Source organism: Coffea arabica, chromosome 1e (assembly GCF_036785885.1).
Source record: "Coffea arabica cultivar ET-39 chromosome 1e, Coffea Arabica ET-39 HiFi, whole genome shotgun sequence".
Classification (NCBI taxonomy): domain Eukaryota; kingdom Viridiplantae; phylum Streptophyta; class Magnoliopsida; order Gentianales; family Rubiaceae; genus Coffea; species Coffea arabica.
The window spans coordinates 46,877,972-46,902,778 of NC_092311.1; the positions used below are offsets into that span (position 1 = coordinate 46,877,972).

The following is a 24,807-nucleotide window of genomic DNA, read 5'->3' on the forward strand; positions in this document are numbered from 1 at the left end:
AACTATTCCTATCAATGTTAATATACATAAAGTTACTAAATTGAACAATCAAGAAAGTTAAATGTTATCAATCACAATAAACATGTTTTGTTCTGCTTCAATACAAACAAATTATATCAACAACCTCCATGATAAATTCCTCAACAATAATAGGTGTATTTTTTTTTTCAAACAAGATTTGGAGTGGTGTAAAAGTATACTTCTCCTTTCATTTATCAAAGTTCTCAATTTATACTTCCAACTTATCCAAATTCCAAGGGATAAAACTTCCTACAATCTTACCCAACTAGCAATTATCGGGCGATTTTTGCTAATATATTTATCTTATCAGCAACCGAGTGTAATTTATTGCCAGGTAAGTTTCAAAAGAAGTAGGGGGAAGAAAAACCCGGAATTCCTGCACTCGGAGTATTTTATTTTATTTTTTTATCTGTAACGATAGATCATACATTTATTCTATTCTATTTTATACTAGGAAGAGAAAGGATCTGAAGAGGCCTAGAGAGAAAAATCGAAGGGACTGAACCACCTACCAATCTGACGATCAGACGAGTGCGTAGCGGAATTCCACCTACCAATTCAAGTTTTCATGAATAATTAATATAAAGTTATACTTTATTTAATGTAAGAATATTTTACAAAAATAGCAATCTAAATTTATTTTTCCAATAAAATTAACTATTTTTTCTTAAACTATGTGGAAAAAAAAACTATGACAATCAAAATGGGACGAAATGAGTATTACCTTTCAGCAATAAGGTTCATTCTTAACTATTCCTATCAATGTTAATATACATAAAGTTACTAAATTGAACAATCAAGAAAGTTAAATGTTATCAATCACAATAAACATGTTTTGTTCTGCTTCAATACAAACAAATTATATCAACAACCTCCATGATAAATTCCTCAACAATAATAGGTGTATTTTTTTTTTCAAACAAGATTTGGAGTGGTGTAAAAGTATACTTCTCCTTTCATTTATCAAAGTTCTCAATTTATACTTCCAACTTATCCAAATTCCAAGGGATAAAACTTCCTACAATCTTACCCAACTAGCAATTATCGGGCGATTTTTGCTAATATATTTATCTTATCAGCAACCGAGTGTAATTTATTGCCAGGTAAGTTTCAAAAGAAGTAGGGGGAAGAAAAACCCGGAATTCCTGCACTCGGAGTATTTTATTTTATTTTTTTATCTGTAACGATAGATCATAAATTTATTCTATTCTATTTTATACTAGGAAGAGAAAGGATATGAAGAGGCCTAGAGAGAAAAATCGAAGGGAACTGAACCACCTACCTATCAGACGAGTGCGTAGCGGAATTCGCGCGTTCGGAGTATTTTATGACACCACCCAATTCAATTGTCTTGCTGATCTAGGATAACAACAAAAGAGGGTAAGGAGGGCAATTTAGGAAAGACAATTTTCGTGTCTTCTGATGAGGTTTTCAAATTTGTCGCGAGGTGGAGCGAGGGCCGATTCACCTGGTTCAGGTCCGTTTTTAAGTCCTTCGAGGCTGCAACACGTGTGTGTTGATATGCGGAATGTGCCACGTGGCTTCATGCTGCTTCAAGTAACAGTGGAGGGCGTGGTGGCACGTGAATTGGGGCCCCACCAGGGAGCACTTGGGTCCAGCGTATTGCTTTTGCCAGCTGGCTCGCTGTCCTCTCAAATGCGACACACCGGAAGTTCTCGCTAATTTATCGTCATGTTTGATGTCTGTCTCGTAGCTCTTTTGTCTTTATTCGGTTGAATTTATCGCATATGTATTATTTGGGGGAATAAACTGAACTAGTAATAAAGCAGTGTTTGAAATTCGGGCATTACATTGCGTAGTTTGTAATGAGTTTGCTGAGTTCTGAACGGAATATCATGCTTTTCTTGTGAGAAAGATTTTTATTTTTTATTTTTTTGGATAAACCCTCTATCTAAAGTGAATTCTTCCCAGGATCCTATCTAAGTTCAACACAGATTGCTTTAAGGTATTAAATCTTCATTTTCTTCTTCATCACACTATGCCAAGAACTAAAAGGCTGGCAAATACAGCAAATAGGTTCGTGGAATTAGCCCTTTTGAATTACTTTTTTTTTTTGAAAATTGTGTAAAAAAATGTATTATCACAATTTAATATATGAAAGATAAAAAATAATTAAAAAATAAATTCATAAAAATATAATTTTTTTTTTAAAAATGACAATTCAAACAAGACACGGGTAATGTCTTATTTCTTATTCTTGAATGGCAAGTACGGGGCAGAGAAAACTGCGTACTAGTGAAATAGGTTTTGGACAGTTAATTTAGCTCTAATCGAACCAATGCTATTCTTTACTTTCCAAAGCAAGGGGTTTATAGGTTAAATGTGAGTCGTGGTATTTTCCTATAACAAAGCTATAAAATTGTAGATATTTGTAAATTTCAAGGACACATCCAGAGGATTGTACTGACATATTTAGAGGGCTCTGGCTCCCCTGGGGTCCAAGTGGGCTGAGTTAACATTCAGGGCATTGATATCCCTCGAGCCTGAACTCTTGGGCATGATTCATGGAATCCCGTTTAAAGAGGCACTAGGCAAGTCTTCGTTTAAAATCCTCACATATTGCATAAAAATAAAAGTGAAATATGGTTCCTTTAGCCCACATTGGTATGGCAAAATATGGTTGTGTCATTAAGGTTCCATTCTGGGTTACGGTCATTTGTAAAGAAACAATTCTGACAAAAATGCTTTTAAATTACAAAAAAAGGACTCTACAACTTACGAAAAATTAATTATTAAATATTTTAAAAGTACTTTTAATACTTAAAAACTTTGTCCTTATAAGTGTATTCTCTCGAGACTTTTATATTGTTCGTAATTCCTCGTATAATTCCTCGTATGCCTTCATGTTTCAACACAATCATTGTCCGTATCAATACTCATGATGATAGGACATGAGCCAAGTTCTAGACTCTGAAAAAGTCCCATGTATAGTGAATCTTCAAAAATACTAAGGTTCCATTTTGGATTGCACTATTTTTGGTTTAAAAAAAAAAACACTTTTCGTTGTTAAAAGTACATTCAAAAGCATTTTTAGATATTAAAAGTATTTTTAAGGTATTTGATGAATATTATCTCATAAAAATAGAAATGGAGCTTTTGACGTCAAAAAGCACTTTTAGATGTTAAAAGTACTTTTAAAATCACTTTTAGGTCCCGTTTGGTGTTACAGTGCTCTTGATAAAAAAAATACTTTTGAGTGATAAAAGTACTTTTGATGTGCTTAGTGAACATCATCCCATAAAATTAGGAGTAGGGTTTTTGGTGCTAAAAACACTCATAGTAAAAACTCAAATTTGGTGCTTTTACACTAGTTTTCATGATTTAAAAAATATAACATCAAACTTAATCATTTATCCTATATTATGAACCAAATAAAGAGATAAATACTGTTTAAAAATTTCAAATTACACATTATTCAATACAATAAGTACTTATTAAATCAGGTTTCCAAACAATATATTTAAAAGAACTTAAGCAGTTGATAAATATTTTTATTAAAAACTCTAATAGGAAAGTATTTTTCAATAAGTTACCGCAACTCCAAACGGCCCTTAGATGTTAAAAGTACTTTTAAGGCGTTTGATGAATATCATCTCATAAAATTAGAAATGAAACTTTTGGTGTGAAAAAGTATTTTTAGCAAAAGTTTAAATTTGCTGCTTTTAGAGTAAGTGTTTTGATTTTAAAAGTATTTAAACATTTAATAAATACTTTTATTAAAAATTTTATTAAAGAAATACTTTTCAATAAGTCATTACAATCCTAAACAAGCCCTAGAATAGCTTAATTGCCTTAAGGGCGAAACAAAGGTGCATGTACAAAACGTTTAAATATCTTTTGTTTGGAACCTAATCCAAATTGCCCAAGGTCTCAAGCCCATTACGTGATTGGGCGGGCCAATCTCATTGTTTTTAAATTTTACTCCGCAAAACCCTACTTTAACAAACCTCTTCACTTCTCCCCGCCTCCCTCTTCACTTCTCCCCGCCATCCCCAACAAAAAACCCTAGCCAAATTATCCCCACACAAGCCGCAAAATGCCGCCAAAGTTCGATCCCACGCAGGTTGTAGAAGTCTTCGTCCGAGTAACCGGCGGTGAGGTCGGAGCAGCGAGTTCGCTTGCTCCAAAAATCGGTCCTCTTGGTCTATCCCCGAAAAAAATTGGTGAAGACATCGCTAAAGAGACCGCTAAAGACTGGAAAGGTCTCCGCGTCACCGTCAAGCTCACCGTCCAAAACCGTCAAGCCAAGGTCTCTGTTGTACCATCCGCGGCGGCTCTGGTGATCAAAGCCCTAAAAGAGCCCGAACGTGACCGTAAAAAGACGAAGAACATCAAGCATTCTGGGAACATTTCGTTGGATGACGTTATTGAGATCGCCAAAGTCATGCGGCCGAGGTCAATGGCGAAGGATTTGGCTGGGACTGTGAAGGAGATATTGGGGACCTGTGTTTCTGTTGGTTGCACTGTGGATGGAAAGGATCCTAAGGATTTGCAACAGGAGATTGCTGATGGAGATGTGGAGATTCCAGAGAATTGAAAATTCGCTTCTAGTGAATTTTGGGAAGGAGGAAGTTAAATTGGAAAGTTAAGTGCTTAAATTTCATTTTTAAATACTTCTGTAGTATTTCAATCATTAAGGGTGTTTGTGACCACGATTTGGTGGAATTCGGATGGATTATTTTTGGGGTGGAATGTGAGAGTATTGGAATCATTGGGGGCATTAAATGAGAATATTTATTGTAGCTTCCATTATTGTTATTTTCTTTTTGTTGCTTAATTTAGTTGCTAATTTGATCTCAACTTATGATGTTATGTTGCTTTTTTATGTTAATTATCTATCTGGCAATTGCTAGTAATTTCAGAATGGTGGTGCTCCTAGTTCAGGCCTTCAGGGATATGTTATTAGCTAGCTCTATTTGGTCTAAATGAGCTTGCATATTGAATGGTTCAAAGCTTGAGTACATATTCAACGTGGAACTTTAGTTTTTTAATTTATTTAATTATATAATCATGAATGTGGCTGTGAATTTGCTTTTGCAATTCAAACTGTTAAATTGAATTCTTTTGTACTTGAAAAGAAAGAAGTTGCGTGGTTTGTGTACATGAAAGGATAGTTCTTCGGTAGCATCCTTGTGAAGTTTATCCATTTGCCGGAGTTGGCTGGCCAAATTTCCAATATGCCATCTTTGCCTATGAAATATACTCTAAATATAAGGATGCATTAGTAAGGGTTACATTTTTTCCCCCTTGCTGCCTGAACTCCAACCTACCTTGAAACAACAGTTATTTCTTTATTTCATCTTGTTCTCTCTCATCATCACTGTGTTATCTTCTTTTTCTTCAAAAACTCGGGCTAACTTAAAGATCTTGAAGTAATTGTACATGCTACTCTGTTTTCTTTGGTGCTTTGGGATTTGCTTTAACGGAAAAAAGTTCTGTATACAAGACAGTTTCAATGAGAAATATTTCTTCTCTCTCCTATTCTTCCCACTATTGTGAATAAAATAGGTATGCCTTGATGGTATGCATATGCCTAAATTTCTTTCTTCACTATGCTTATGAAATTCTCAAGCAAAAGAGGAAGGCAGTTTGCCTTCATAGCTTTTCTTTAGGCTCCATTCTTCTCTCCTCAATTGGGGATAAAAGAAATGGTTGGAATTCAAGCAAAAAGGAAGAAATGGGATTTTGGATCCCTTTGGGCTCATGTTTTTACTCCATAAGTGGGAAGAATTGGAAAGAAATGGAAAATTCTGAATGATACTCAATAAATTGCCAAATTTACCAAAAAGTACGTCCACAATGGATATAGAGAGAAGCATGGTAAAAGGCATATTTAGTGAACCTTAAGCTCAGTTTTAGGTGATTTAGTTACCTTGGCTCCCTAGCAACCTGTTATTGTTGATTGAGGATAGCAGACTGCTGGTGACTGCTTCATTCATTCGTATAGAGGTATAAAACAGAATTACTGCTGGAGAAAAAGGCAGTAGTACGCCTGATTCGTTAAAATGAGAAATAAGAGAGTAGGCTTCTTTGTCAGATTTATCTAAAACTAAAAGTTATTGATAAAGTTTTAGACGTTTCTATTAACTTTTTTGGCTGGCATTGTTTTTGTGAAGTTGAACCAAAAAATTTTACTATCTCTTACTTCTGCTTTTCCATTTGGTTATCAGTAACATTGTTCATTTTCCATAGCTTTGCATCTGAAATGATTCTTGTAAATTCCAGTGCCCTTTTTAATCTTTTGCAATAACTGCAAAACTCTCACTATTCTGTCAGTGGTTTTCTACAATTAGATTGCATTTTTATGATCTCCTTTCCCTTTGCCATGCAACTTTTTATCTTAGGAGAAAGCCTATTACTGTATCTCATGCATGCTTCTTCCCCTTTTTCTCTTTATCCACTGTCCCTTTTGAAGGTTTATTGTTCTTTGCGTATGCGGGTGTGATACTGCACCTTGCATTTCACAATTCAGATTGGACCACACCATCATCTTGGTTTGATTTGAGCGTTCAATTGAAAATAAATTATTTTATTTGAAATGTACGGTCCAAATCGGACCGAGTTGGTGTGAAAAGCATAAAGCAACCGCAGAAGCATTAGATCCCATCTTTGCAAGGGGCTTTAGCTGTTGAGTCAATTATTCGGAAGGCCCGGATTGGTAAGTTGATGCAGTCCAATCTGAATCATGAAAAGCACAGGCAACCGTCGATGCACTGGATTTGTTCTTTGCATTGGACCAAGTTGATGCAGTCCAATCTCAAACATGAAAATCACAGGCAACCACGGATGCACTGGATCTGGGTTAATTACTCAGAATAGAAGTGAAAAAATAAAAAATGGGACGAATGTTGTTCTGACGGGGATACGAATATATATATATATATACTAGAGATTTTCTGGCTGTGCAAGGCACAGCCAATGCCCAATATATAGTGTCAAAAATATTGAGAAATTTGCTGGTATTCTCATTTCTTTAAAGAATGACATGTAAATTCTTGGCAAGTTTTATGTAGTGTCTATGCAAATGCGTAACTCGGAGAAATGAGTGCATATGCAATATGAAAAATAAACATGAATGAAGAAGACAATAAACTCAAGTTAATTAACTCACAGCACACAATGTTTCTTTCATGCAGAAAGATACACACTCACGTATGATTCCAGATTTTTACAATAATTTGTACAGCTCGATCACATACAATTCCACAGTTTTACAATAATTTGTACAGCTTGCAGAAGAATTATGACCAAAAAAAATTCAAATCTTTGGCTAATTCAAGCATGTTGGACTTTGAATTACCAAATATTGATAATAAAGATATCTAGACAACACCAAAACAAAATTAACTGAATCGTAGAACAATAGTGCGTAACTTTACAAACACTTTGAAATTCCTTGCAGCCCAAATGTTTGATGGCAAGATGTGACGTTCATTGCAGCCCCAAATGGCACCATGCGAATAATAGCTTTCGCACAGCACTTTGAAATTCGTTCATAGAGTCCTAACAATGTGAGGATTGATATTAAAAAGGTCATCTTTAGTCATTGCTAGTTTCCTATGAACTCGAACAGGAATGATTAGAAGGTCGATGCTAGTGAGGGCATCCTGCAATTTCCCTTTCTTTACAAAACCATGCAGCTAGAAATGTAAACCATAGATAATCAGTATATGCGAAATTCAATAATTTAGAACATAAGAATTTATATAGCACAAAAAGGGACATCTCAATTTTCACTCATTGAATTTCATTTTATCAAATTCCTGATCCCTGGATTTACCAACAAAGTTAAGGTAAAGTGAAGTAAGATGAGATAATGCTATGATGCTGCAGTCTTTTCGTTGACCTTAAGGCCAATTATGTGAAGAAAAGCTTACTGATAGGTTGTGTCCCCTGATAGAAGCAGCAACTTTGATTGCAGCAAGTAGGTGATCTTCCTTGATCATACTCGTTTGCTTCTAGTACATATAAATCTATTGATTAGCCAACCTGACCATAATCGTATAAAGCATACGTTCAATTAATAAGTGAGATCAAACGAACCTACAACTGAAAAAATTATGAATAATAGATGAAATATAACAAAACTTAAGCACAAACATTATAGCGTGTAGTCAAGGAAGAGGAGAAAGTGACCTGAAATTGAAGCAATTCCTTAGTGCAAATCTGTGAACCCCAAATAAAAGGCTTTTCTGCACCAACACTTTGAACTTGTAATTAAATGAGTGCAATAAAGTAGATATATGGAGAAACATATGTAAATTTTTAACTTATATGAAAAGTAAACCGCTCATTTGGAACGTATAGAAGTACTGCACATATTATTGATTGCTAGAGAAGCTTATATGACATATGAGTATTAGAATGCACTACTCTATCAAAAGATATTGGAGCAATGGATTCTAATACTGCATTTTCAGCTTGGCAAAGTCATGAACCTAGGCTTTACAGGTTTATGGTTCTGGTAATAGGAGTTGTTAGCAGGTGAGGGAGGAGGTACTAATTCTAAGTATTAGAATGCATTGCTCTATCAAAAAATATTGGAGCAATGGATTCTAACACTACAATTTAGGCATGATAGACCTGCTAAGTTCTTCTCTAGCAATATCAAAAGGTTTTAGTAAGGGTTGGGGAGTGTTCAATTCCCTTTTCCTTCCTGTTTTGGTTTCTTTGTTGGGCTGGCAGCAGTTTCGTCGATTGGGGTGGTATTTGGTGAAGCTGAGGTAGCAGTGTCTTCAAGCAGTTTGTGGCTGGTTGTTGCAGCAGTTGTTGATTTAGTGATGAAGCTTTTTTTAGTAGCAGTGGATTCGGCTATTTCTTGAAGGAGCAACTTGGCTGTTGGTGTGAACGTTTGTTGTTCTATGACTTGTTTTTGCTTGGTGTTTGATGTTGTTCCAGTTTCTGAAGCTTGGAGAGTTGGTGGTGAATCTAATAGAGCCAATGATATGTTGGGGACTTCAGCTGTTGGGTAGGCTTTGATGATTGCATTTCTTCTTTGAAGTTGTCCTTGAAAAGTTGTCTCATATGTTTTGATAAAACAGATCAACCTGTACTTTTTCATGATGGCAGAGAGTTCTTGGTTCATTGTTATTCCCTGAAATGATAAGCATCAATGTGAGTGTTTATATATTAGTATTTCTGTATATAAATGTTGAACGAAAACTTGAAAGTTAGGTGTGCTGATGTACATGTGCCTCTGCATCCTTAAGCTGCGCAGCAGTCAATTGTATCAGTCTTTCAGCTTCTTTTCCAGATATTAAGCATTGAATGCTTGCAGTTGGATCGGTCACTGTTATTCCAATGCGACACCTTATGTGCAATGTCCGAGTTTTAGTTTATTGTACAATGTATAGTATAAAAGAGTTAATTTTAAACAGGCTAGATGAGAAACAATACCTTAGTTCCACTTCGGCTTCTTGTCTGCATGATGAACATTTTATGATCCAATCTGTATCTGCTTCAACAGTTTTCAAACAATTTGAGCATGCAGTGTACCAAAAGCGAGTTTGGCCAAATGATAATTGCACTGTACCGCCTATCCATGCTGTTTTTTGCTGCAAATGAATTGAACTCTAGTGTATTACTATTTCATTTTCTTTGAAGTTGAAGTGTAAAATGATAAAACTGATTGGTTAGGGAAAAAGTTAGGCATTCTTACTGTTCCGAATGAGATTAATGCATCATGAATGGTCTTGATGTGCTCTTGGTTTGGTGGTGGAAGCAGAAATTCTGGATCTTTATATGCTTTTGCTTCCAATAAAATCTTAACTTCATCTTTATGGATGCTATACCATTCACGAAGTGGCAATTCGTCATGGACTGGTGGATTGATGAGAATGCATGATAGTCCTATTGTTGTTAATGACAAACCTGTTTAAGCAGAGAATTAAGATTTTTATGTGTGACAAATATGAGTGATATGTAATGAATGTATACAGAATTTTTAGAGTAAGGGACTCACTGTTGAAAGTAGAGACTTTCACTCTCATAGCAAAGATCATAGGAGCAGTTGCAATGGTGTTTGCAAGGATATTGCCTTCATACTCTTGGAACTCATTCCATAAAGTGAGAAGCATCAATTTTTTCCTTTAAACAATAAAGACTCAATAAAAAGGATGATGTTAAATAATAATGTATGTGTCAAATAATAGAGGCAAGTGAGATTTCTTACTCTTCATTTACAATGAGAAAATCCCTTGTGACTGAATCTGGAGTTGTTTCTTTTTGAGGGAAGGCATATATGACCAATGCTTTGACACCTATAGTTTGAAGTAGTTAGTCAGATTTGAAAGTATCTAAGAATGTAAAATCGGATAAAATTCTGCAGAGATATGTTTTTTATATAACACTTACTTATCAGAGTAATATCAGATTCTGCATGTTTATGTGCATCAGAAAAGTTGTCAAAGGTGAAAGGACATGGAAGCATTGGAGGAATTGGTTCGAGGTAGCGCTCAATCAAAGTTGAGTAATGAAGGACCCAAGAGTACGGATATTCGCTAACTTTGTATGTAGGAACAGCATTGATAATAGTTGCACCAGAGATGTAGTATCGCTGGTATGGAACTAACAGATTTCTGAACAGTCGGATGCAATTTTCATAGGCTGCTGCAGAGACTTTTGTTCCCTGTTTGTAATGTTTGTAGTTGAGTTAGTATACTATAAGGTAACATTATTGTGTATCTTGTATATGGATATCTGGATGAATGAGTATGCAATCAGGAAGGAGGAATCAAGTACGACTTGTGATTTTTTTAAAGTAAATCATAGACAGTTAACATTTTTTTGACCCTCTATGTATAGTGGAAGCTTACGTTTATGGATTGTAAATTGAGGGGAATAGGAAGAAACTGTTGTTCATGTTTTATTGGTGATTATGATTGATGATCATGTATGAGATAAAGGTAAATGAATTTGTAATTATTATGAGCAGCAAGAAGATGATTCAAAGTGGTTATAGTTATTTAAATGTGTTCAATATTCTGGTGAATTAAAAAAGACAGCAAGAGGAAGCAATTTGTATGAATTTTCTGCTACATAGTGAGAGTGTTATAGGAATGTCTGATTTATTAGCATAGCATTGTATATTGAACTTTGAATGCTAAATTTTTATGTTTTCATGAATCTCAGGTTGGAAGAGAAAAAGGAAAGCTGTTGTTTATGTTTTGTTTTTGTTTTACTACTATTGAGACTGAATTTTGAGAAGGTGTTAAACATTGATTTGGATCAGTTTGAAGATATACAAATTTTTAAAAGTTAGAAATATAAATTTATTAAGTCTTGTTAATATAGGTGGTTGTTAGTGGTTAGTACTGATTGTATATTTATGTATACATCCAGAATGTGTTGTGTAAATTAATAGTCCAGATAAAAGTGAACTTGCAACTAAACTGAAATTTGGAAATATCATATCTAGGCTATTTTTGCTAAGTAATCCTATGCAAGCAGATCTTCGAATATATAGAATACATAAAATGTTAAAGTGCAAGAATTTCTAAAGGATAGGGTATGAGTAATTTAGAAATGAAATATTATTTTGTAGTAAAGTGTAAATATAGCTATGCAGTCATTTTTGTCTTGGATAGGCTAGGAGAAAAAACATTGAAGAAGTCATTGTAAGAATGGAATTAATCTATAGTTATTTATATTAGGTGATGAATGTACATAGTAGTTAGTAAAGTACTTGGGCATCAGTGAGCATGAATCGTTGGATCCTTCTAGGTGGTGCTTTCCGAGTGTACTGAATGTGATTCCTCTCAACTACTTGAATAAGAACTGTCCATTTGTCTGATTCTTTGTCAATGTCCAGCACAGTTGAGATATGTCTAGGCATTTTGAACTGCATTAGAATGAAATATAGTAAGAATTCTATTATTTCGAATGACAAATAGTAATTATAACTGGTAAAGGGTTGCATATATAGGAAAACACTATAAAAATAGTAAGAGAGATGAGTCATGAATGTACTTGTCTGTAGTGGTTCTGTATGCTGAAATACTTCTTTATACACTATATTTTTTGTTTTGTCCATCTGATGAGGGGAAAAATAGGCTGGTTTTATTAGTATTCTAACTGCTGAGGCTGTTTTTGCTCTTGAGAGAGCAACGTATAATTGACCATGGGAAAACACAGGTTCTTTTAAATATATACCCACAAAGTCTAAGGTCTGTCCTTGTGCTTTGTTAATAGTCATTGCAAAGCACAAGCGAACTGGAAATTGGATCCTTTTGTATGGGACTGGATATTGGTCGTCAGCTGGTGGTTGCATTGGAATTCTATGAATAAATACATCTTTTCCAGAGAATTCACCAAATGATATGGTAGCATGAATGATGTTTTTACTGAGGAGTTTGATTGTAAGCCTTGTGCCATTGCATAATCCCTCAGTTGGATCAAGATTTCTTAAGAGAATTATTGGTGCATTTGGTTTCAAAACTAATCTGTGTGGCGGTAAACCACTGGGAGTCAATGTATTCAGCAAGTCGATATATTCGGCCTGATGATTTTCATTTAATGTCTCATCATAACTCAAGTATTCAACTGGTTCTCCGGGGTATCTATCTATGAGAGCATTATTTATCTCATCAACAAATGGATTTTTCGTTGTTAGTATTGCCTTGTTTAAGAAAGGAGATGAGATTTGTGATCCATTGGTGATTTCAGGATAGACCATTTGGATCAGTTTTTGAAGTGCATCAGATTCATTAGTATAAGGAACTAAGATAGAAGGTGGAATTTTCACTAAATCATTAGCTTCTGTGTGAATTGTCCCATCTCCAATCTTTAATAGGAACTCTGTAAATGTGGGGTCTAATCTTGCTCTCATATTTTCACTTAAGTTTAGTTTCTCAAGTTTGTCCCATATTGGAGAATTGATTAGACAGGCATTTATCATTTGACTTTTTGCTCCCTTTCGAACTACTGGAAGTGTTTGTCTAAAATCTCCTCCAAGGACAACAATTTTTCCCCCAAAAATTTGAGTTGAATCCATGAGGTCTTTTAACAAATCATCCAATGCTTCAATTGCTGTTTTTTTGGACATTGGTGCTTCATCTCAAATTATTAACTTTGCTTGTCTAATCATTGTTGCTAGAGAAGTTTGTTTGCTAATTCTACATGTTGTACCCTCAGAAATATCAATTGGGATCTTAAATCGAGAATGTGCAGTCCTACCACCAGGTAAAATAGAAGCTGCAATTCCTGAAGTGGCAGTTGCGAGTGCAAGAAAGCCTTTGCTCCTCACATCTGCCAATAAAGTCCTATAGAGAAATGTTTTCCCTGTTCCTCCAGGACCATCTATAAAGAAAGCGCCGCTTTTTCCTGAATAAATTCTCTCAGTAATAACTTTGAATGCTTGTTTTTGTTTTTCATTTAGCATGTCGATTGCACTCAAATCATGAGCTGTAACAAGAATGCTTTTTTCTGCTCGTAATTCTCTAGTCAGGTCTTCTACGTTGTTATATGACAAATCAGGTGGGACTAAGTTGTAAGAACGTATGCTCTTTCCCATTGTTTGTAGAAAACCGTCTATTTGTTGTAGAGCTTTATGTTCAATTTCTTTAAATGTTAATGTTGAGCATCGGACAAGATCCTCCAACATGGACACTTTGAATTTTTCCCATAGTTGTTTTGGATTATTTGGGCAAGAGTAAACTAAGAGTGTAGCGAAAAGCCTTCTCATTTCATAAGGCATCTTAAAATGTGAGGCTTCTTGTAAACAGATTTCTTGACTATTATCATCTTGCAATAAATTTCGAATTAATGCTGCTTCCCTAAATGTATCTACTGTAACGCCATTGTAAGTTCGCAAGTCCTTGAATGAAGTGGGACATCGAACTTTTGAAAGGAGGAGTCTAAGGTAGTATCTCTCACCTTCTGTTGGATGTGCAGTCATTATTCGTCCAACAGAGTCTCCTCTTTCTCTGAGTTTCCAATATCTTTGGCTTGGTTTCCAAACAAAGTGGTCTGGAAACTCTGAGTATGTACAATTTAATGTTTGTGCATCTTCATTTGTCTTATTCATATGAAAAAATTCTGTTAACATTGTTTTCTTGAAATGAGGATTTTTTGCGACACTTTGAAGGTTAGCTCTCTTCTTGAAGACTACCGGTTGATAGTTTTCAAGATGTAACTGTAAATGGATAATTGCAGGTTTGATTTCACTTGTGCAAAATCTGAAAATTCTCCATACAGCTTCAGGTGGAGAAATCCATCTTGCTGATACATATTGTTCGATTTCATCTACGACATTGTCAAAAGTAGATGCTGAAAGACAAAAGCTTGTTTTATCGTGACCTTTACATATATATTTGTATATATATTTGACTGCTTTGATTGTTGAACATATTTCAACATTCATATGACAATCAAATTTGGCTAATAGATATGAGTTATATGGAACAACCCATCTATTGTCTAAAACAGTACCTCTAATTGTTACTTGGACACCATTATTTGTTCTTCTATATTGAGGATATGCGTCTACTGTTTGAATGGTCTCTTCACAAAAATCTTTTGGATAATTATTTCGACAGACGCCATTCTTGGTCATGCAAGCATTAGATGGATTAGCAGGACCACAAGGGCCATGGAGCATGTGTTTGACTACCATCTCATATAGATGAGGATAAATTTTTTTACGTGGAATTTCTGCACACACAATTCTATCGTATTCTTCTGCGTTATATAATTTATATTTGGACTTTAATATTAATAAGAAATGAGCATGTGGCATTCCTCGTTTTTGGTATTCAATTACATAAGTATAGGCAGCCACCTCACCAAAAACACATTTTTTCAGTAATTCGTCTTTTAAGACTTCAAGTTTTGAGTGGAATACTCTAGCAAGTAAATCTGGTCTATTTTGTGCTTCTTCTCCATGAATTAAATATTCTTTTATTTCTGGCCAATTAGGATTACATGTCATAGTCAGAAAGATATCTGGCTTTCCAAATTTTTGGACCAAAGTCATTGCATCCATATATTTGCGTCTCATATTCCTTGGTCCTCCAATGAAGGAGGGTGGTAATATGATTCGCTGACCAACTTTTGATGCTTCTGTTTCACCTGTAGTCACAGCATCAATGATTCCTTGTAAAAATTCCTTTCGTATTTCCTCTTGTTGATTTCTAAAGAAGTCAAGTCTTTGGCTTTCTAATTTGACATATTGATCTACTACGTATTGTTGTAGTAGTCTTGCAAAGTGGAGGATGAATGATTCATCGTTATCCCTTATTTGGAGCTTATAAGCATAATACTCTCGCACGGAAACGAAATCTGGATCTTCTTGAAAGCTACTCATTACTGTGTAAAGTGAGAAGAAAATTTTTTATTAGTTGATATTTTTGTGAAATTTTACATTAAAGAGTGCTGATTAATAAACTTGTATTTACTTACCAGCCTCTTCATTCTCAAGTAATTCATCTACATTAGAGACATTGATGGGGCAAATAGATTCAGTTGTAAGTTTTTTTTTTCTCAATCTCTTAGTTTGTGGCTTTATTCCCTTTTTCGGAATGCCTTGGTGCCATCCTAGATCACCAAAAGGAAACATTAGTGGGTATTGAAGTGGATCATAACATCCATAATAATATTGAATATTTTTTGAGGTCCCACTATGAGTGTGCACTCTAATGTCTCGCTTTCCTGTTTGACTATTGTCTTCACCTTCAATCCACAAAGCTGCTACTTGTGAGCTTGTAGGTTTATTATAGACTCTCTGGTCTAGACCAGGAATGCTCTTTAGGACAATGTGATAATTATCAAGATTAGGCACTCCACTTAAAGTTCGAAAAAATTTAGCGTATGGATTGTTTTCCAACACGCACATGAGTTTCTTAACTAAAGTTTCTGATAACCTGGGGCAAGATGCTATTCGATTGGCTAACTCAATTTCAGGATGATGAAAATATAATTGAAGGTTTTGGCCATGATCATTGGCTGAGTTTAAGTTGTTTAAAAAATGATAAATTTGCCCTTGAATTCTAAATGTATAGATTCCTTTATTTCTTCTACAGAGTTTCTTGTCATATTTAACACCAAAAGAGGTGACACCAAAGTGGTTGTTATAAGTTCTAATCATAGTTCTAAAGGTTTTTGCTTCTTCTGAAGTTGAAGTTAAGAGCTCTTTTAGAACATTAGGGAGTTTATTTTGAGAGAGAACTACTTCACCGCTGGAACAACAGAAATTCATTGTCTCAGAATAGAATTTCTTTGCTCCGCAATGCTGACACTGCGGCTCCAATGGTAACCTATCAGGGTAATCAGGTATGAACCTTAGCAAATCTCTTCCACTCGGACGCGTCTTACCTATAAGGTGATTTGCATTCATTGATTAGTAATTCTAAAATCTTGCAAATTTTTGTATCCTAAAATTGAAGGGAAGTGAGTATAAAGCTGAATGGTTATTATTGGAGGATTTCTTTGATGATCGAATCAATGATTTTTCAGAAGAATTATTGATAGTGTTTATTTCATATTGAATGTATTAAAGATGGTCTGAAAGTTTTTATGAATTTAGAAAAGATGGTTTGAAAAGGTGTTTTAAACCTTTTTTTGTATAAAAAAATTTATCAAAGAAAGTGGAAATAGACAAATCTCAGATAGAGAATTCATTACCTTTTTGGGTTAGTGATTGTACATCGGATTGTAATGCAGAGTTGGTAGCAGCTGTGCAATTCTCAATCCTTTCCAATCTCAGAGCTGGTACATGTTGGATTTTAGTGCAACCATGTCTACGTAATTTCTTAGATTTCCACTTTATGTATGCTTGTCTTCTATATTTCTTTTTCTTGAAGCGTTTTTCTTCAAGATCATATGCAAAAGGATGAGAAAGAAGAGCAGAGAGAGGTAGTACTGAGGAAGTTGGTTGAGAAGTGGAAACATTTGCTGTTCCACTTATACCACGAAGTCGAGTGACTGTGAGATTATAGTTCTCATTAAAGCTGTCTTGATAAGAAGATGTTCTATTTGAGCTTGATCTAAGATCAATATCATTAGGTTGAGGGCAGTTCTTGATATGAGAAGTATGGATTTCAGGGATACATGTAAAATTGATGGAAGGCGAACTGTGAGAGTGAGCATAAACCTCGTCAATATTAGAGGTTAATAGGAGCTGGTTATGATTTGATTGATTTAAGGTCCTTAAATGAGAACTATCTAATCCATGCATAGATGCGACATTGGAAGAGGATAAATGTTTAGAAACAGGGACAACTTCATTAGTATAATTCTCATGATCCTTCCTAATGATGTTACTATTTGGGTCTGTCATAAAGTGGAAGGTGGGACGAATTAGATGAGCGTTATTTCCTGAGGTCTGAATATTGACATATGTAGTATCAGAATGCATATGGATTGGATTAGCAGGATGAGCCTGAGAAAATGGGAGGTTTGTTGATAGCTCTTCAGATTGTTCTATTGTATGAGAGCTATTTGCGTTCCTTTTTAATGAAACCTCAGCGTTGTAACATTCATCGAGCCACTCATCTACTAAACTAAAGGGTTTATTTACATTCCTTTTTCTTTTCATTTTAATGAAAGTAGGAGTAATAAAATGTCACTAATGATAGCTAATGAAGAGAGTAAAGCTAACTTCTATACATATGAAATCCAAACTGTTAGATACAAGCAGCTGACCAAGAGATACAAACATGAGATTAATTGTTTCAGACCGTCATATTCAACGAATTAGAGTGATTAAATAGTAAGAGGCAAAATCTGAGAAAGTAAAATCATATCAGCATAGAGATTCAGTTATGATATTCTCCAGGGTGTAGTCAAGCAGAACAAAACTTAAGCACGAAAATTGTAAGATGTAGTGAAGGAATAGAAGGAATAACCTTGAATTGAAGCAATTCCTTAATATGAATCTGCCAACCCCAAACCAAAGCTTCTTTAGCACCGACTCTTATAAATCGTAACTAAACCCCTGAAAAAGGTTGGCAACCAAAATAAATTGTACAAGAAAGGCATCAATGTAAAACTATACAAATTATCCAATATGTTTAAACTACACTCAGATGAGAAAAAATTAGAAAGAGGCGAAAATATAATTAGGCACACTTTAAATGAATGTGAATCTGTTAAGGAGAAAAGTAGCTGAAATATTAAGAAATACCACCCACCTACACCTACCCTCAAGCTTGTATCTGAGGATTTCCAATATTATATTAGAAGCTGAACAACAACAAGCACAAGAATCTAATCCAATTAGAGGAATGATAGACACACTAACTATTAATTTTTGTAATAAACCTGATACAATGAATCTAATCCAATTTTTGTGCCTGTATAGTATAGGTGTTTCGGTTTGTTTTTGACCACCAAGAATCTTTTTTGTTGTTGGAATCCTTTTTGTAATAAAAATTTGTAATTTATTAGTAACTTTTTCTTTAAAAACAGCTATAGTTTATTTGGTAGTTATAATATTTAAGAGAGTTATGGGAGATTAGGTTAGCAAATCTGATTAGAAGAATAAAAATTAATTTTTAAGGACAAAATTAAAAATTCATAAAATGACACAATATTTATTCCAACTACCACCTCTCTCCATTTCCTATACATATATAAAAAGCAGTTATAGGAAGTTAGAAAGCCAAATATATATTACGTACATAGAAAGCTAAAGTCCAACTTGCATATATATATGATTATGCATGTCCGCCTATTCCACAACTTCTGTCCGTCTCACTCACTGTCGTGTCCAACTTGCAAATCCACGACTTTAGACCCCAAAAACATGGATACAAGTAATTACCAAGTATCAGACCATTCCTTTGCTCTATCAACAACCAAAATCTATTTCACCTACACAACCTTCTATCCCATCCTATCCACCACTCAAAAATACCATATTCGTTGAATTGGAGGAAAAAAATAGGAGAACTTACAATCTATGGACTTGATACTCGCAAGGGAACTTAAAAGTGATAACAAAAAAAGTAAGGGAAAAAAAATTCAGTCGACAAGTAATAACTGAAAGCAAACGAACTTACAACTGAAATCTCTGAACGCTAAATCAGAAGCTCTTCTGCACCAATTCTTTCAAAGTGCAATTAAACCCCTGAAGAAATTTGGCAACGAAAATAGAAAGTATATAAATTATCCAATCTCTTCAAGACTGGTGGGGAAAAATATTAGGCACAGAATATGAGTAGTTACCTTTACTCGGAGATGTTACAGAGCAAAAGGAGGAAGAAGCGTTGATTTTTTTTGTGAGCAGTGTTTGTGTTCCTAATGTATATAAAGACACAAAATTGATGAGTTGTTAGAGATTTTTGTTCTCACTTTCGATAATTTGTGAACTGGCAAATGAAAAGGAGGGCAAAAGGACAAACCCTATATCTCTAATAATAGGTGGAAATCATAGCTCATACCTGACTCTTTGTGGAATAATCGCATAGTTGGGATATGGATGAGCAGCCACAATTGACTCTTTCTGGAACAATAGCACGATTGGGATATGGATGAGCGGCCATATTTTGGGGGAAAAGATGGTCAAATTATTGACCAGGTGTTGGAGCAGATAAGTTGGTACTTTTGTTTGTCCGATCCAGGAAGAAAACAAAAGAGAAACAAAGGAATGGAAACAGAGAGGGAGGGACGAAGGAGAAAAGGTAGAGCTTAACATGAAAAGAAAATGAAATCTGCAAATATGCTTCTTCTGAAGCAAAAAGAAAACGAAACGGAAAGAACGGGAAAGAGGGGGCAAGAATGCTAGGGAAAAAGTCAAAAACACTTCTAAACAATTGGCTACTGATGGAAGAATTGAAGTTGTACTTTTGTTCGTTGAACCAGGAAGAAAAAAAAGGAGAAATAAAGAAACGGGAAACAGAGAGAAAGAAACGAAGAAGAAAACAAAGATGATGGGCTAAAGTTGTAAAATGAAGTGCAAATGAACATGAATTCCTTCCTGCCATCGGTGCTAAAGTTGTTTGACTTTTTGGCTTCTTGTCTTTCATAATGGAGACAAAGAATAATTGGAGAACAGAGCTAATGCCAACTACCGGTTTCTTTGGTCTAAGGAAAGAGGGGAAGAGACGTGAAAGACTGAGAAGTAAAAGCAAAAGAATATGCGCGGAAGAGACGTGAAAGACTGAGAAGTAAAGCAAAAGAATATGCGTAAAAAGTCAGACATAACCCTCAATAGTTTGTTACTGTTTTGTGGCTAGTTATTTTTCTTTGGGCAAGATAGTAATTTCATGTAAAAAGGCTAAAAGGCCCTCAACAGTGATATACTATTAGCAGACGTAGTAAACATTCCCAGGACATAAAAGGAAGAAAAATTTTCTCCCTCCTCTAATGCCGCCAGGTGGATCAATGTGGGAGAAGAAGTCTTAGCTTTTTCTATATATGTAAGATATATAAATGACACAACTCGGCTGTCAGTGTTAGTCTAATGCTGCCGCTCGGCAGCATGTGCAAAAAATTCAAAAAAAAAAAGGCTGCTCGGACAACGTCTGGAAGAAATTAAAAAAAAAATAAGGCTGTCTCCTGTTAATTCACAGGTTCTAACTTTGACTAGAATCTCAAAGTTGGAAGATGTGACCGATTTTTTTTTTTTTTTTCAGGTTTTGTCCCCCTATTGGGGTTGTGTCAGTCTAGTAGTAGTGGTTAAATTTAAAAAAAAATTTGTCTTTGTAATCCAGCTGTTCAAATGAACGGTTAGATTTTCACCAAGCCTGTATGCTCGCCTATATAAGCAAGCTTGAGCAAATTTCACTTCATTCTGCGCTATATTTCATTTTCTCTTTCCGAATTCTCACTTTCTTCCATCTCAATCTCGTATACTTTCATACAATACAAATTACATAAAAAAAATTTCGTGTTATATTTTCATATAATACAAATTACATAATCTTAAACCTGCTTATATAGGCGAGCATATAGTCTCGGTGAAAATATAGCAGTTCAAATGAACAGCTAGATTACAAAGACAATTTTTTTTTTAATTTAAACATCACTATTGGACTAACACAGCCCCGGTAGGGGGGACAAAACTTGTAAAAAAAAAGATCAATCATATCTTCCAGTTTTGAGATTTCAGTCAAAGTTGGAATCTGTAAATTAGCATGAGGCAACCTTATTATTTTTAATTTCTTCCAGATGCTACCCGGATAGTTTTTTTTTTTTTTTTAACTTTTTGCAAATGCGTCAGCTCGTCTGCATCAGAATGACATTGACACAGCCTGGCTACCAGTCATTTAAATATATATATATATATATATATATATATATAATTTTTTGTTACCAGTCTTAGTTTGCCCCGCAGCAATAGTTTCGTACGTACCTCCAGCCAGAACAACATTTGTCCGATATATTTTTTTTTTATTTTTTCACCTATATTCTGAGTAATTTGCCCTGGATCTGTTCTTTGCAAGGGCTTTTAGTTGTAGAGTCCTGCTGTTCTGGAGCAAAAGTTGGTATCTTTTTACGGCATTTAAACTGTTTTGTCTGTGTGCCTAATTGTATATAGTTCTATATTTGGAAGTTTCTTGCATTGGGGCTCTTGGTCTGTTCTGATGAGGGATTTGGCCAGCGAAGGGCGTGGATCAGTGGTGAGGATGTTGCCATGCTGCCTTATAAGTGATCGGTGCTTAAACGTGTCTGAAATTTTGGTACACCATTTGGCACTGCTAGTGGTATCCAACAATGAATAATTATGCCTAATTGGTTGTTGGGTGCCACTGCATTTTAATTCACTCCACCATGTGGTTGGACCAATCATTTGTTGGATTTAATCAGGTCTCTAATTTGTGTTCTCCAAGTAGAGAAATGCAGTGTTAAATTGGAACATTTGTTTAACTTTGGTCGTCAAATTGTTTTGCCCATCTTGAGTCTTGACTCGACTCTTTCGACAGGAGGTTTACTTTAGGAGAAATTAGTATTGGAGAGACCAAGATAGAACAGCAGCATGTGTAAGGTCTGCTGCGACTTGGTGATATCGCATATGTGCATAGCTTAGCAGGAAGAAAAACAGATTGGAGCGGAGATAATAATGTATACCAAAGTTTGAAATGGACAGCAGATTGTATACAAAGTTCAAGAATACGTCCGCCTGATGCAAGTGCAAATCTGTAACACCATGAGCTGCCTATCTGAAGCTGGCCCAAATTTGGTGGTGAAAATCTTTCACGTGTTTGGCATATGTGAGGCTAGCCTTGACCAGATCGTCAAAATCCTGGAATCTTAACGTGGCAGCACTGCTTCCATGAGGCGTGTTTGGGCTGTCTGCATGCATGCCAAATATCCAAGGACGGCATGTATAGGTGAACCTATCTCTATCAGCATAAGTCGCACCCCTCCCACGTACATGCCGAATGCTTTGCAAGTGGAACCAAAACCACATATATGTTTTACAAGTGGAACCGGAGTCGAGTTTCCCAGTTACCCAAACCTATTGAATTGGAAATTGGAATGAATGGCTGGCTGCCCACCTGGAAACGCAGCTTCCAGGTATGTGAGGAGTGCGTTTTAAGATTTTTTTTTTTTTCCTGTCAAGATCGGGTGGGTCGTACAATCAGAGACAGCCCTACAAGTGAGCCCCATGGTTTGGTTGAATTAAGCTATTTGATATTGGAATTTAAGAGTTCATTTGAATCATTAACTAATTAAAATTAAAATAAATAAATAAATAAATATTGTGTGTTTGATAAAATTTTAAACTTAAACTCAATTAAAATAATATCTATTATTTAGATATAAACAAACTCAAATAATTAGAATTCAATTAAATAAGAAAAATTATTTGATTTTGACTCGATAAATAATAGACACAAGTTCAGACTTGTTAAAATAAATAAATAACCAAATTTGAATATCAGGGTGCGTGACATAATAGGCTCGCCCACATTCTTGCCTACGCATTTTTGTGAGCGGTGAACCATTAAACCGCAATTCATAATAGAATCGGTCGTGTTTATTTAAAAAAAAAATGATAAAGAAGAATAGAATGCAGTAGTTAAAAAAAGTAGTGGGAAAAAAGATATTTCTTTAGCAAGTGTTCGACGCATCCTCGCATTATTTTGTCCTACTATTCTAGAAGTTTCAAGGACTGCCACTCAATTGAATTGAAGCTGGATACCTTTATGGTGGGAATGTGCCTATGGTAGGAATGCCGGCAGAGAGCGACACGTGTTAGGGGTAAAACGGTCCAAACGGAGACGTTAAAGTGTTGGAGAGCGCGTGGAAAGGAAATGAATCAGAACCGTATGCGGATGGAAGCAAACAAGCCCACTGACTTCCGTACTAATTTCGTGGGTTGTGACAGGAAGAAAAACAAATTTGTTCAAGTAAGAACAAAGAACCCATTATCTCATCAAGTAATTTATTTATCCACTAAACTGAAAATAAATAATTTGTTCAAGAAAATACTACCTCTTTATGACTTTCCTCCATTATAAGAACAGAGTACCCTTTTTTACATACAAAAAAAAAAAATCGGATAAAATAAACATAAATCTGTTTGCGAATAAAACACTAGCTCTTTAAGGCTTTCCTCCATAGACACAACAGAGTACCCATTTCTCAAAAACAAATTTATTTATTGGCTCAAATAAAAATAAATCCATTTTTCAATAAAACACCAGCTACTTATGGCTTTCCTCCATAAATTATCTATTTTCATAACTTAATTTATTAGTTGGACAAAATGAGAATAAAATTATGTTGAACAGTAAATTAGCCTTTACGACGAAATTGACATATAGGAAAGTAACATATAACAAGAATTAACTCCATTTCCATTACAAAATTATGCTAGAAATTCTTTTTGCAAATGCAAGACACCTAATTCATAAAATGAAATAGTAGCTCTTCACGGCTTTCTTATCAGTCCTCCAACTAGGGGTGGCAAAAAATCCGATCCGATTTGAAACCCGACTAATCCGATCTGATTCGATTCAAAAAATAGGATATCCGATCCGATTTTTCTTAGCAGAACAGATGTGGATCGAGTACCGGCAAAAACGGATACGGATACGAATCAGTAAAATAAAAATTCGCGGGTACCTGACCCGCAGGGTATATTATATAAATATTAAAAAAATAAGGGTTCATTATATAATTTTATAATTTTTAATCCTAAGTATAAGTAAAGTGGTTTACAACCTCATATTTTAATCTTATATGATCCTCCTCTCCTCATTTTGTCTAAAAAAAATAAATATTCTGGGTGAAACCTGAACCAAATGAATAAAACAAAGAAAAATTTATGAAATTCTATCATAAAAATTGTTCATCCCTTTCATTCTTTTTCATTTTTATTATACTTCCATCGATATTTCCTACAAATTATTCATCAATTCAATCAAAAATTTGTGTTTGGAGCTCCAATTTTCTGTTAGCTAGATAATTAAAACATTTGTGTCTTTCATTTATTTATTTATTTTATTGCAATTGTGTCTCTTAAATTTGTCTCCTTTTATTTTAGTGCAAGAAATTTATTTTTCTTTTTGATCACCTTTAATGCAACAAGGTCTATTCCAATGATGTAAGAAAGTTGGGAAAATTTTTTCAAGATTATTTTGGTTATACTTTCTTCAAAAACTATTAGTTCTGTTTAATTCTTTTCCGGACTTGATTCCACAATCGACTCATTTTGGATGCAATCTTGTGCCATAACATCCTTAAGGAAGTTGGAAAAGTTGTCATATACTTATTATCCTTGTATTTGTTATGTTGTAGAAGGATAAAATGCATGAGAATGGTGATGTATTCAAAATTATCATAAAACTTCGTTTATCTATTAGATATTATAATTCTAAT

At 34.7% G+C, this 24,807-nt stretch overlaps 4 protein-coding genes across 4 annotated transcripts; 1 reads left to right on the forward strand and 3 right to left on the reverse strand.

Moving 5' to 3' along the window:
* Nucleotides 1-3,964: 3,964 nt before the first annotated feature.
* LOC113707973 (large ribosomal subunit protein uL11) lies at nucleotides 3,965-4,842 on the forward strand. The gene has a single exon (XM_027230393.2). It carries the CDS (start codon nucleotides 4,079-4,081, stop codon nucleotides 4,577-4,579), a length of 501 nt encoding a protein of 166 aa, XP_027086194.1. The 5' UTR covers nucleotides 3,965-4,078; the 3' UTR covers nucleotides 4,580-4,842.
* Nucleotides 4,843-8,335: 3,493 nt separating this feature from the next.
* LOC113707982 (replication protein A 70 kDa DNA-binding subunit B) lies at nucleotides 8,336-20,057 on the reverse strand. Its single transcript, XM_027230405.2, has 12 exons — nucleotides 19,419-20,057; nucleotides 19,204-19,275; nucleotides 19,038-19,105; nucleotides 17,883-17,971; nucleotides 11,726-11,881; nucleotides 10,396-10,669; nucleotides 10,214-10,301; nucleotides 10,004-10,128; nucleotides 9,701-9,912; nucleotides 9,439-9,596; nucleotides 9,231-9,351; nucleotides 8,336-9,136 (listed from the first exon to the last, which is right to left on the reverse strand). The coding sequence occupies exons 5-12, from the start codon at nucleotides 11,873-11,875 to the stop codon at nucleotides 8,681-8,683; spliced, it is 1,584 nt and encodes a 527-aa protein (XP_027086206.1). The 5' UTR covers nucleotides 11,876-11,881; nucleotides 17,883-17,971; nucleotides 19,038-19,105; nucleotides 19,204-19,275; nucleotides 19,419-20,057; the 3' UTR covers nucleotides 8,336-8,680.
* On the reverse strand, nucleotides 12,103-13,084 carry LOC113695433 (uncharacterized). The gene is made up of 2 exons (XM_027214534.1): nucleotides 12,193-13,084; nucleotides 12,103-12,134 (listed from the first exon to the last, which is right to left on the reverse strand). The coding sequence occupies exons 1-2, from the start codon at nucleotides 13,082-13,084 to the stop codon at nucleotides 12,103-12,105; spliced, it is 924 nt and encodes a 307-aa protein (XP_027070335.1).
* Nucleotides 13,094-17,572, reverse strand: LOC140019000 (uncharacterized). Its single transcript, XM_072071526.1, has 5 exons — nucleotides 16,660-17,572; nucleotides 16,208-16,350; nucleotides 15,709-15,781; nucleotides 15,439-15,573; nucleotides 13,094-15,345 (listed from the first exon to the last, which is right to left on the reverse strand). Exons 1-5 carry the CDS (start codon nucleotides 17,570-17,572, stop codon nucleotides 13,097-13,099), a joined length of 3,513 nt encoding a protein of 1,170 aa, XP_071927627.1. The 3' UTR covers nucleotides 13,094-13,096.
* Nucleotides 20,058-24,807: the final 4,750 nt, after the last annotated feature.